The sequence below is a fragment of the Nothobranchius furzeri genome, chromosome 2, assembly GCF_043380555.1.
Source record: "Nothobranchius furzeri strain GRZ-AD chromosome 2, NfurGRZ-RIMD1, whole genome shotgun sequence".
NCBI classification, from domain to species: Eukaryota; Metazoa; Chordata; class Actinopteri; order Cyprinodontiformes; family Nothobranchiidae; genus Nothobranchius; species Nothobranchius furzeri.
This window is the reverse complement of record NC_091742.1, coordinates 13960150-13974274: the sequence shown is the minus strand read 5'-3', so window position 1 is coordinate 13974274 and position 14125 is coordinate 13960150. Positions and strand designations below refer to the sequence as shown.

Here is a 14125-nt window from a genome sequence, read left to right as displayed (position 1 = left end):
TTCTTTGTTGTCCTTGTTGAGTGCTTGGGGTCATCGTTTTTCTGAAAAATAAACTGTCGAACCAGTCCAGATCGCTCTGGAGCATGTTTTCATCCAGGAGATCTTGATACACATCTGCATTCATCTACCCACTCAGTGCCGACTAGTCACCCAGTTCCTGCTGCAGAGAAACGTCCCCACAGCATGATGCTGCCACCACTATGCTTCACAGTCGTTCTGGTGATGAGTGGTACAGTTTCCTTCAAACATGAGTGATGCCCACCATTCACACCAAAGAGTTCAGTCTTTCTCTTCAGAGACAGAGGATTATGTCATCAGAGGATTGTGTTTGGCCTGAGAGTCCTTTAGCAAACTCCTTTGTGAGTTAAATTAGCTTAACTCACACAGACGTTAGTTGCTGCTAACAGAGAAATGTGTTGATGGTCCATCACCAGACCCATAAAATATCTGAAATGATCTAAAATGACTGGCTGGGTCACAAAGGGTACATTTTAATAACTTCTGAGGGGAAACTACCGTCGATTATTAATTCTTCTTCTGGTTTGACTGGGCTGCTTTTCCCAGCCAAAGAACCACACCACCATCTGGTGGTTGTTTTTATAACCATTCCTCTACATTTGTGTAAAGAGGGTATAATATGTTAATTTTAAGCTTGATATATTACCTTTACTCACGACTAATAAGATGTGATATTCTATATAAATATAGAATATCTACCTGATCGATCTTTGAATGTTTAATCAGAAGAATTAGGATTCTTTGCATTTCAATGATCATAACACACTTTGTGTTAATTCATTCAAGTTTATAAAAAGTAATAAATTTATTTTCTAAACAAATTTAAAACGTGACAACTAGGAAACTGTGAGGTGATGAGTGTATGATGGGTGTAATGTGATGTGTGACTGTGATGTTGTCAGAACCTTGTATCTAGAAGAAACTGCACGTTCTGAGTGTGAAAGAATTTGTGGTTGTTATAAGCTAAAGAGTTGATTTATCAAAACGGCATCAGATGCAATCTTGTCATGCCTATGTAACCAGATAGATCCGGAATGTCCCATGGTGCGATCCCGACAAGACCACAGACCCAGATAAATCTCAAATAACTACAGAACATCCGACTGCAGATTTAGATCAACTTCTAGCGAATGACAAACATCCAACTTTAAGATTCTTGGAAGAAAAGACAGAGAAATGGAAAGTAGCCTGACCACAGGCACTTTTGTCATGGTGCCTGAGATCTAATTTCATGACAGAGGCTAAATTTCCTGCCTTTAAAAAGCAGAATTTTGATCTGATGGAAGAACTCGGAGCGCTGTCGGATCAGCGAAACAACCTGAAGCTAAAACTTCTGTTGAAGCAGCAGCAAGTTAAACATCTGGAATCTGAGGTTCTCACAGAAGACAAGAAGCTGACATGAACCCACGATTGGCTGAGTGTAAAAGGCAGGATTCATTTCTCCATAAATAACTTTGTTAGAAAAAGCATCACAACAAATTTCCAGGATTTCTTTAAAACAAAAATTATTTTTTGGATACACATCATTATTCTACACATCACTGAGATATGTTTCAAGTCAAAACTAGGACAGAGAACATGTCGGATTAGGGTGGAATAGAATTCACTTTCACAAATTTTGGTTTTTAGAATGGATGCAACAATCTTTTTGTAGAAAATGTGATTCTTTATTTTCACACAGGAATATTTATTTGAATGTATTTAATTATTTTACTTAATCTTGTCAGGGCTTTGATGTAGCATTAGATGAGATTTGTTGACTTCAAGTGTTGGTAATAATTATTTCATTATGTGTGTTACGGCCCGTGAATTCACCTGAGTTCAGCACATTGGACAGTGCCTGCATGCTGCCGTCCCTGTCAGCGCTGTTCCTGCTTTTCCCTTCAGCACCATGGAGAGAGGCACGCTGCTGCACAGCTACAGCTGATCAGCATTTAGACAGATAAGCCAGGGTTCTCTAACATGTCACTCGTGAGCTACATGTAGCACCCCATTATCATGATTTTGGGGCGCTAATATCGCGTCAGACCCGTGCCACAACCCGTGCACGCGCATTGGGTCCACAGCGCGCGTGTGAACGGGACTCGTGAGCGGAAATATACATGGCGAGAGGTCATTTGTGCACTGAGAGGGAGCAAACTGTGTCTGTGAGCGCACAAGGATGTGCACAAGTGACAAACCTGCGTGCGCGCGTTGTCAACGAGCACACGGCAGAGGAAAACGTGCGCGCGCGGCAGCCTCTGTGCGCGCTCGGCAGCCTCTCTGCGCGCTCGGTTTCTGACTCCTGCTCGCTCGGCTGTAAGGGCTTTTGGCACTCTGGAGGCGTGGCCTGTGGCAGATCTTCTCTGTCCTCTGATTGGTTAGTTCACCCCGCACTTTACCCTCTATCTATACAAAAAAGTCTGATATTCAGTAGTTGCTGGCATAGCTCAGCTGGGAGAGCGGGTGACTCTCGTCTCGGAGGATCCAGGTTCGAGTCCGGACAAGGAAAATGCGATAGATGTCATGTTAATTTTTCTTAATTTCAGGTATTTTACAGTTGTGACCGTTCAAATGTCATTAAACGTCCGAATGTTTGCTGGGCAGTGTTTTAAAAAGTGCACATAAGCTAGATGGTTTTAACCATATAAAATTACATTTTTTGTGATACTGGAAAAATACATACTGAAATAAATTTACTGATTGAAAACTTTATGACTGTGGTTGTACAATATATGACTCACTAATACACTGCAAACTCCCTTAGAGTGGGGCTTCCAGAGAGAGAGAGAGAGAGAGAGAGAGAGAGAGAGAGAGAGAGAGAGAGAGAGAGAGAGAGAGAGAGAGAGAGAGAGAGAGAGAGAGAGAGAGAGAGAGAGAGAGAGAGAGAGAGAGAGAGAGAGAGAGAGAGAGAGAGAGAGAGAGAGAGAGAGAGAGAGAGAGAGAGAGAGAGAGAGAGAGAAGTTCTTGCCTCATTAATGAATTGTTTATTTTTTTCAGTATTTAATTGACAAATTATCCTCTCAAATAATTAATTGATGAGTTACATAATTGTCCATTTACAATTGTTGAATGGACTGAGTCAAGTTTGGTGCACTTTATATATTTCAAAACATGTTTTTTTTTATTTTAATGATGCATATAAATAATTTAAATGTTAATTTAATGAAATATTTCTATTTTTTCATTACCTCACCCTTGTTTTGACTTTGTTTTTATATGGTTAAAACCATCTAGCTTATGTGCACTTTTTAAAACACTGCCCAGCAAACATTCGGACGTTTAATGACAGTTGAACGGTCACAACTGTAAAATACCTGAAATTAAGAAAAATTAACATGACATCTACTGTATTTTCCTTGCCCGGACTCGAACCTGGATCCTCCGGGGCAAGAGTCACCCGCTCTCCCAGCTGAGCTATGCCAGCAACTACTGAATGTCAGACTTTTTTATATAGATAGAGGGTAAATTGCGGGGTAAACTAACCAATCAGAGGACAGAGAAGATCTGCCACAGGCCACGCCTCCAGAGTGCCAAAAGCCCTTACAGCCGAGCGAGCAGGAGTCAGAAACCGAGCGCGCAGAGAGGCTGCCGAGCGCGCACAGAGGCTGTCGCGCGCACTCGTTTTCCTCTGCCGTGTGCTTGTTGACAACGCGCGCACGCAGGTTTGTCACTTGTGCACATCCTTGTGCGCTCACAGACACAGTTTGCTCCCTCTCAGTGCACAAATGACCTCTCGCCATGTATATTTCCGCTCGCGAGTCTCGTTCACACGCGCGCTGCCATGTATATTTGCGCTCGCGAGTCCCGTTCACACGCGCGCTGTGGACCCAATGCGCGTGCACGGGTTGTGGCACGCTTTAAACGCCATACACTAACCCCAAAGTCAACCCAGTAACACTATTTTGCATCACTTTAACACATGGCTCCTCTCTTTGGTACGGTACAAGATTGGGGCCACTAAAACAAAACAAATTTAAGGAAAGAGAATTCTGACTTTAATCTCAGAATTCTGAGAAAAAAGGTTGAACCCCAAGATAAAAGTCAGAATTCTTAGATTATGGTCAGATTTCTGCAAAAAAAAAAAAAAGGGAGAATCCTGATATTAAAGTCAGAATTCTAAGAAAAAAAGTCAGAATTCTGAGATTAAGGTCAGATTTATGTGAAAAGGGGCAAATTTTGAGATTAAAGTCAAAATTCTGAGGGAAAAAATCTGAAGTAGGAGAAAAAAGGCCAAACCCCGAGATAAAAGTCAGGGTTCTTAGAATAAGGTCAGATTTCAGTGAAAAAAGGCAACTTGTGAGATTAAAGTCAGAATTCTAAGGAAGAAAATGTCAGAATTCTGAGATTAAGGCCAGATTTATGTGACAAGGGGCAAATTTTGAGATTAAAGTCAAAATTCTGAGGGAAAAAATCTGAAGTAGGAGAAAAAAGGCCAAACCCCGAGATAAAAGTCAGAGTTCTTAGATTAAGGTCAGATTTCTGCGAAAAAATGGAGAATCCTGAGATTAAAGTCAGAATTCTGAGATTAAAGTCAAATTCTGGATGAAAAAAAAATCTGAATTCTGAGAAAAATAAGTCAGAATGTTGAGATTAAAGTCAGTGGCCCTAATCATCTTCCGTACTCCTGCCATGTGTTAACATTTCCCATTTTAGAATATTTTCAGGAATTTTCTACTTTTACTTTTTCTTTTGTCTTGATTATTGTATGCATACAATAACAGCATTTGACACCAGGAAGAGCAGCAGCTGCTCACTATGTGAATTTTAATCAAGTAAACACCAGAAAGATTTAAACAAACAAACAAAAAAAAAACATCCCATTTGCTGAATCACCACCTTAATGTGATGGGTGGGTTGGTGTACCCATGATCCTGAACTCCAGGTGTCTCAGGTAGCTAATGGGCCTCAGGTGAGCAGTCATGTTCAAAGACTTATTTTATAGGAAGCCATAAAAATATAATTTTCTCACACATCAAACCCGCCTGGAGTCATGATGCTCCACCCAGCCTCAGGTCTCCATGTTGGAGCTCTTGCTGGTGGGCATCAGAGGCAATCGTCCAGGTGAACAAGAAGGTCACCTGTCTGCAGAATAAACAAGCCTGGCTTGTTTCTCCACCAGACGGCTGCACAGAGTGTTCTTCCTTCTGGGAGCTTCTGGATGTTCTTTTTAAGTTTTAAATAATTAAATATGTGACAGGGTGAGCATCCTGTCACCGTATCCTGATTGATCAGGCGCCCTGGCTACTTGGACACAGGGATGTCCCTTTGGCTGACTGGTTAGCGCGCTCACCTGGGAGTCTGGGGATGGAATCCTGCCAGGGCCCTCATTTCTTCACCTTGCTACAAATAGAAACTGGATGTCTTTTTTTATTGAAGAAATTTCATTTCTTTTCTCGCCCAAAGCAGAAGAAGATTCTTGGATAGAGCTCAAACGGTCAAGTCCAACACGCCTGAGCACTAACCCCAACCAGCCAGGATGGTTTACTGAGAGCTGAGCCATGCTTCTAGTCTGTGTTCATCAGTTCAAATGTAAAGTTAAGACATCTTCTGTCTAGCAGACAAAAGGCTTTGGCTTTTGAATCACTGAAGACGACCAAACCTCTCAAAAGTACGTGAGGGAAATTCTTTCTAGAACACACTAGTAAGGTGTCCTTTTACAACACATTTTAAAAACATGTTATTTAGGGTTAGATAGTCAAACTATTTGTCTACAAAATTTGATTCATGTTGTCTTTTCTCTAGATGATCATCCTTTGTGAATGAAGCACTTCAGAGTTGGATTTCACCGGCGGGACTTCAAACTCAGGCCCAATCCCAACACTCGCACTTCCACACTTCCTCCGTTTTACTGCGCGATCCCGACCAGGAGTGTGATGTCTCAATTCTCAAGTGCGGAAGTTGATCACGCTCCTTTTGCACCCTTGATTCGCACTTCATCCAAGTCAGCATCAATGTGGACGTGGGTGAATTGTATTACCCACAATCCATTGCTGCAGGTGAAAAGGCTCAAGTGATTGTTCTGAAAACATGTATTTTCTAATGAAAGTAGTTCATTTTAGGACAATTAGTTGATGCTCTGAAACTTTTAGATGAAGCAGCAATGAATGCAGATTTATTTCAAATAATTTTTGGGTTGTTTGTTTGAAAGTGAAAGTATCACAGCGACTAGAATCCCGACATGCGTTGCAATCGATGACGCAATGCTCTTTGTCTCAAATTGGCAATTACTTGCACACTATACCATGGACTCGAAGCCTTACTGTGTACTTTCTCCAAGTGCACTTTGCTGAAAACCGCAGGGCGAGTGTTGGGATTGGGCCACAGAGTCCAGGACCTGAGCTGGAACAGGCAGCTGGAGGTTTTGGGAGATGTTTCCCTGCTGAAAGTCAGGATGATCTGAGTTTCAACCTCATTTCCCCTCAAGTAGAAATTCAAAAACTGAATGAAGAAAAAGTTACCAGGTAGTCTGATATACTTGGAGTCAGTTGTGTCATCAAAAATGTCCACCTTATTTTCCTCCTCAATGAGGCAAAGTAACTGTTGCTCTTGTGCTGTTTTCTCTTACAACTGGTTATTGAGCCAACACTAAGAAAATATTGTTTGAATTGAACTATTTTATATTTATATGTATTTTACTGGGAGTTGAGTAGTCAGCAAACCACCACTGAAATGTTGTTTAAAATGGTGTGTATATATATATATATATATATATATATATATATATATATATAGAGAGAGAGAGAGAGAGAGAGAGAGAGAGAGAGAGAGAGAGAGAGAGAGATTTGAATGTTGAGACTTCAGGAACTAGAAGCTTGGTCTATAAAGTGTTTCTTTAGACTTTAAATCCAATGCTCTAAAATATGACTAGGCATCATGTGCTGGAGTAGTTCAGTGGTTAAAACATGGGGTAGTTCATGCAGCTGGATTGAGGATCAATCCCATGAAAATCAATTCTTTCTACCTACATATTTCTACTTATAGCTAACTATTTCCTTACTGTGTCTGTAGTTTGAATTACTAATTTCTGCAGTGTGAGTTACACATCTTGCAGACTCCTGGGGTTGAACCCTGCACCTCCTGCTCATCAGCCTGATGCTTTAACAGACTGAGCTATTCTAGCAGACTCTGACATGATGCATTCTGATGAAGAATTCTCATGTAGTCTAAGAGTTAAAGTGACTCCTGGGATTGATGCTTGATCCTTCGACACAGACCCCCCCAAGACTTTAACCACTGAGCTACTCCAGAAGATGCTGCTTTAATGTATTTTAGAGCATTTGATTTGAAGAATTCACATAAAGTCTGAGAAACAAACAGCTTTGCCTGGGAATGAACCTAAAACCTTTAGTACACAGTCCCAGCACTGAACACATCGAGCTATTCAAGTAACACATCAGTGGTAGCTCGCTGGCTAAACTTATCAACTCCTACAAACAGAAATAAGATTTATGTAAACTTCATTTAAAATCTTAATGTGAAGAGTTCAAACTTAAGAGTTTTACATTCAATGAAGTGCTCTAGTCCTTGTAAACATATTTCTGACTATTTTTCACTAATTTGATCTTTGATTTTCAGAACACACTGGCTCTCTTTCTGCACGAGCTTTTCATCCCAAACCCAACTTTCCAGGCTTCCATGACACTTTCAGATATAATAAACAAGGAATTCACAACAGATTTAAAAGCACCGAGTAGATGGGTTTATCAAATCAAACCAATTCAAACTTTATTAATCCCAGAGGGAAATTAGTTTCAGTACACACAATTCAGAGATCAGACATACATGGGTAAGACACATGACAAGAATTGGTGACTGTGGTGATTCGCAACCCTGAGTCGCGCTACCTTAATAGAGATCAGAGGTTACATGAGGGTTGGTTCAGGTGGAGGGGAATAAAAGGCACTTCAGAGCTACCCTCCACCAGGAGGGCAGCTTTGCTCTGCAAAAAACACCTCAGACAGATATGCAACAGACTTCAGACAACATAAGTGTCCACTAGGTGGGGTGGTGGGTTGGGACTATCCCCACTTCAGTTCCTGCAGCCACGATAAGCAGCGCATGTCACCTCAGTGTGGATAGGGGGAGGAGCATTAAGGGTTGCAGTGACCCTGGAACGTTTCAGCGGCCTTCCCGCAGTCCCGCCCAGGCTGGGAAAGGAGACAGAGTTGAGTTGCCATAGCGATGGCACATTCCACTTATCTTCACCATTTTCTGGTTCACCACATACTTTCACTTTGTTCCCCTCTTACCTTATAGATGCCACGGGTCAAGAAAATATGCCCCAAAACCCCATTATATAATAATGTGTGACACGAAAAGGGTAAAAACCCCATCATACTACAGTGGCGGTCATGCAAAAGTAAAAACAAAACAACAACACTATAGTGTGCATCATGAAAATGTAAACAAACTTGCATTTGACTGATTTTCTGTGGGGCTTAGGCTCCTTACAGAACGTACAATTCCCTAATGCAAGACCAGCAAATAGCATTCTGGGTCGAGTTGGTTGCATTTGTGCACAACTTACATTCCTCTTGGGAATTCTGACTCCTAATGTTTAGTTTTAGTGTTTTAATATTTGACACAAGCCAGTATTAAGTCTGCAACATTAGCAGATCAGAAGCACAAAGGCTACTGAACATTTGGACTTGGTAAAAGAATAAATTGGCTTCATCAGATATAAAGAAGAACATTTTACTTTGAAGGAGCATCCAAGACATTGATTAAATGATGCTTTCAATTTCTTTATTGTTAATGTAATCCTTTTAAAAACAGGAACTAGGAGACCGTTTCCCCCAAAACAGAATTTAAAGGCAAATAAAAGTAAACACTTGGTAGAAACCAGTAAGTGGGGCTCGGGGGACACGCCGTAAACATGCACCTGACCCAACTGTGAAGATTTTTGCAATAAATTATAGTTTCTATAAGTTAAAATAACATTAATGAATTTTCACTTTCAAAAATAAAGTTTGTTTCACTGCAAAACAGCATAAAGGGATATAATTTTCATTTAGTACACACTTATCTTTAACCATAGAGAATAATTTGTCATATTTGATACTATATACTATATATAATAAACATTTTCTACCACAAAAGCACTAAGAAAATGTACTACATTCGTAGTATTTTTTAAGCACAATTCTTTCTTTTTTCCAGAACTTTGCACCAAATTCATGGAGCGTCAATTTATCTCAACTTCTGTTTAGAGCCTGAGACTCTGGACTGCGATGATCCTCCACAAGTGAGAGCAGCAGCTAACACAGTTGAACAACACTGGAGCCAGCTGGGCACACGACACAAACCGGGAGAAGCGCTGTTGGGTTAAGTTTCCCACAAACACCCGGTTTATGGCCGGTTTCTGGTCTAGCTCCTCTCAACAAAAGAAACAGTCGACTTTTGGAGAAGTCAGGAAGTGTCAGACGGAGCGTGCTCAAAGCCTTCGCTCTCCCTCACCAGCGCCCTCTCCAGGATCACTCGGCCCTCCTTGTAGCGCTGACTCTCCTCTGTGGCGAACTCGTACATCCAGCCCAGCTTGCTGCTGCAGTTCTTGCAGCTGACGTCTCGCACCATGTGCCTCCCTGTCAGCATGACTCGGTCCTGGATCTCGCTGTGCTGCAGATTCACAACCTGAATGGAAAGCAGCTGCTCACTTATGTCTGTTACAGCTAACAATGTAGATTCACTACTACCTGAAAGGTGTGGTGGAAGATGTTTTTCTGGAGCAAGCCAATGGCAATTAAGTGTTTCGTTTATGAAAAGAAATAATTTCAATCCTGGAAAACCCTCCTTTAATCACCGTGAATGCCTCATTCTTAATGACTGGATCCCAATCCACCCATCACAATTTACAAATGTGCTTCATGTCACGTGTTATGGCAGAACAGATGCCAACAAGGGGTTGATAATGTGGGTGGCACTGCATGTTCCTGTATTCTAGAAGCCTGATGAAAGCAGGCTGGACCTTTAATTTGTGTATTTTTAACAAGTAGCTTGCTTAAATGACAAGAACAACATCTACTTCACATTTAAGTGCGTATATACACACACACATGCCCACAAACTGCTCATGTTACAAGTAAAACAACTGAAAAGATAAACTAAACTAACACATGAGCTTTAGTGGCACATTTCTGCTGTATGCCAGGACAGCAACACACACACACACACACCTTATTGAAGAGGAAGGCTCTGCCAGTGGCTCCTGTGAAGCGTGTGGAGATGAGTTCAGCTCGGTTGGTCAGAATAGTGTCACAGTTGGCACAAGAGAACAGGCGACTCCCACCGATGTGATCCAGGAAGATGCGACCCATTCTTGACAGTCGATAATATCTGCCTCTGAAAGACACGAGTACACTGAATTTCATTACAAATGTTCGACTCTGCAAAAATATTCTTTATCGTTAAAAATGCAAATAAGTCAAAAACATAAATAAAGTCTAAATATTGTTTAAATTAGAAACAACCCCTTAGTTGCATTTATTTTATTGAAAACATAGCCTTTTATAATCATTTTGTGTCTTAAGATTTTCAAGGTTTTCTGTACGCCAAATATGCAGGGGCGCCTCCAGAAAATTTTCAGCATAATTCACAGATGGGGCCGAACAAATTTTTTGGGCGGCACACCAAACTGATCCTTGTGGTAACTCTGGGAGAGTTTAGCCTGTGGCAGTGTATTGCATTGGTCCTCTGTTCATTTTTATTTAAAAAAAAGCAGTACGTATCCACATCATTTTACTTAAATTTACAAACACAAATTCAATTCAATTCAAGTTTATTTATATAGCGCCAAATCACGACAAGAGTCGTCTCAAGGCACTTCACATAATAAACATTCCAATTCAGTCAGTTCATTAAGCCAATCAGAAATAATGTTTCCTTTATAAGGAACCCAGCAAATTGCATCAAGTCACTGACTAGTGTCAGTGACTATACAGCAATCCTCATCCTCAAACATTTCAGAAAAGTACATTTCAGTTATTTAAAATGTTATTCGAAATTTAATTTACTTTTTTAGGTTAATTCACCTGCTGCTGTATGCGCAAAAAATCTATGGAGATAAAAACTTTTTTAAAATGGTGAGCAGCAAAAAACATGTATTTATTCTGATATTTTTTTTTTACTTATTAATTGTATTATTGTTATTTTGTTTTACAATTATTTCTTGAATAAACAAGATCAATATTTGGTTTGACTGAACATTAATATGATTTATTAAAACGGACTTTTCCTTGGGGGGGGGGGGGGGGGCAGCACTTTTCTATGGGGCGCTCTTGCAAATACGATGGATAATAATGATTTAAAGATTTTGTTTATTTTCTAGATCAAAACTCTAAACAGCAACACGATGAAAAACGTTTATTGCAGTTATTATTTGTCAGTACTTGTAACCGTAACCTGCTGAAACTGAACAGTTTGAACTTACGATCTGGCTAGCACTTTGTGTATTTTTGAATGCATTTTCCCACTTTTTGGGGATCACCTGAAGGCATCAACAAGCTAAAAAGAATTACATGCAAGCTTAGTCAACAAACAACAACAAAAAGACCCCCAAATGTTAACATCGACACAATTTTACACTGGATACGTTCGTTAAGGCACCCAAACATTCACCAAGTAAACAGAACACCTTTAGGCCAAACAGCGCGGATACGTCACGTAGCTTAGAAACAGCTTACCAGTTTAATTAAACGCACAAAGTGTAACCAGCTGACGCTTTGTTAGCAGTTTTTTCGAGTCGAGCCTTCGTCTTTATTCTTGAGCCAAAACGGAATGTTTTCTTTGCTGTTTTCATCAGACGCACCAAAGGGCGGAAGTTTGTGTAATTTTTCCCGAACAGGAAAGCAAGTTCCGTTTATGACTTCCACAATAAATGTAAATAAGAAAACCATATAATGTGGTTAAAAGGACAGACACAAAAATCGTCCTTTTAATATTATCATATTATATTACTATTTTGAAATGTGTAATTATACTTTATTTGTTCGTTGTTTTGTGTCAAATCAAGCTTTTTTTTAGACGTATGTTTTTATTTTGAAATACAAGCGCCATAGTGTGTGTTGTACTATTGCTAACTTGGTTCCTGTTGGCTCAAATTTTATCCAATGGGGAAGGACGCAGACTGGACGTAAAATTCTTTGCAGACCACTGATTGGTCAGGCAGATAGAAGTGATAGAAGTGATACAAACAGATATTAAAAAAATTAAACTATGGTTTGATGGGAACAAACTATCATTGAACAGTGATAAATCATGTTTTATGATATTTAGTAATACATATTCAAATGATGAAATTTTATTAAATATAGATGAGATTAATATTAAAAGAGTTAAAGAAGTCAAGTATCAGGGAGTCATCAATGATGAAAAAATGTCTTGGAAACCACATTAATTAATATTTAACATTAATTTATTTGGATTTCACAATTAATGTATAAACTACTAAAATAAATACAATTAAAGCCAAATACAAACTATTTGATAAAAAGGCTACTGAAAAACAGCTCATTTAATATGATAAACATGTTGAATCAGATAAATAAAAAAAACAATTTATGCAATATATTATAATTATATGGTTTAAAGGGCAAAATTGATAATAAGTAAAACTTAACAAGCACATTTTAAGATAACAAATGAAGGTAGAAGAAACTATTGATGCTGAAGCAGTCCAACATAAATACAGACAGCATTTAACCCGGAACGTAATATTAGCTAAATGCACCGTCCACTTGTATTCTATATGACTAATTTAAAATATATAACATGACATAATTGTTCTGCAGTGAAATAAATGTAAAATTCAAGTTCATGAAAACACATTTTTTCCCATCATATCAACTTCCTTGATATGTTTTGCTCACAGTTAATTAAGACTGCTGCTTTTTTAAGTACAAACTGTGATTACAGCATCCATTTATCCTCTGAAAAATTAATACATTTTCTCTGTCTGACTAATGCGTCATTTTACCTAACTTAACACACACACACACACACACACACACACACACACACACACACACACACACACACACACACACACACACACACACACACACACACACGCACACACACACAGAAATAAAAATAAAGAAAATCTCGTTTGTAATGTTTGCCACACCTGTAATTGAGTTTTTAATTGAATGAAGATAAATGTCGCCCTCCAGTGGTCAAAAGCTGGAGCTACAATCTGGTTCTGTTAACTCATTTTAACATTTTAGCCTCCGCATCTCAGTTATCTCACACCGCAAAGGACAGCACGGCACTGACCACACTTGTAACATTAAGTTGGAGATATTTGGGTAAATATATTTGGTTTGTGTTAAAATGCTTCCAGCTGTAAATATCTGTTATTTTGTTAAATCCTCAGCTTATAATCACAGTAAACGACCTTCATATTTAAAATTCTACAACCTCCCTTCACAACACAGTCAGCCCTCCACACTGGTGATGATGAGCTACGATGTAGTCACAGCTGTTCTGGAGCGCTCTGACAGAGGCGAGGCCTGCCCAACACCGGCGCCACCAGTCCATCAGACCACCACCAGCAGGAAAGGCGGGGTAGGTGTCTTGCCCAAGGACACAACAGCAGCATTCTGTGGCAGGAGCTGGGATCAAACCTACAACCTTCTGGTCACTGGACAACCCGCTCTACCTCCTGAGCTGCTGCTGCATCAATACCCAGAGCACACCCAATACCAATACCCAGAGATCTTGATAAACTTCTTGGTAGCAAAGACGAAAAGTGGCTCTTAGGTCCGTTAGTACTTGTTGCTCCTGGTTAAATAGGGGAAGGTCGTCTTATCAGTCCAGATGATAAAACTGATCAGATAAACAGCATCATGCTTCATCAGAGGGTTCAGACTGAGTTTATGTCCTTGACAGAAGATAAAGAACCATAAATGCGGATCCGTAATCACAGCTGCAGTCACTCCGGGTTTCCACAAGAGACAGTTAGGTACGGTGATGTCATAACTCCATTCCTCTTACATCAAACCAGCACCGTTCTAATCAGAAGACAGCCGGGACAGGACAGTGCCACTGAAGGATTACCGAGTTTCTCCGTGTTAGCTGGAGAAATGTGTGAAATCTGAGCCTTTGTCCGCTGCACACTGATCTTCACATA

The 14125-nt window shown here is 39.9% G+C and overlaps 1 protein-coding gene across 1 annotated transcript; it reads right to left on the bottom strand.

Annotated features, from left to right (window-relative positions):
* Positions 1-9142: 9142 nt before the first annotated feature.
* On the bottom strand, positions 9143-11832 carry LOC107377839 (protein yippee-like 5). Its single transcript, XM_015947738.3, has 3 exons — positions 11679-11832; positions 10173-10338; positions 9143-9630 (listed from the first exon to the last, which is right to left on the bottom strand). The coding sequence occupies exons 2-3, from the start codon at positions 10311-10313 to the stop codon at positions 9409-9411; spliced, it is 363 nt and encodes a 120-aa protein (XP_015803224.1). The 5' UTR covers positions 10314-10338; positions 11679-11832; the 3' UTR covers positions 9143-9408.
* Positions 11833-14125: the final 2293 nt, after the last annotated feature.

Excerpts from the sequence above, each read along its gene's own strand:
- LOC107377839 (XM_015947738.3), bottom strand. The coding sequence starts at position 10,313 with ATGGGTCGCATCTTCCTGGATCACATCGGTGGGAGTCGCCTGTTCTCT. Across the intron at positions 9,631-10,172 it reads GAGCCTTCCTCTTCAATAAG|GTTGTGAATCTGCAGCACAG; the intron begins GTGTGTGTGTGT and ends CTTTCCATTCAG.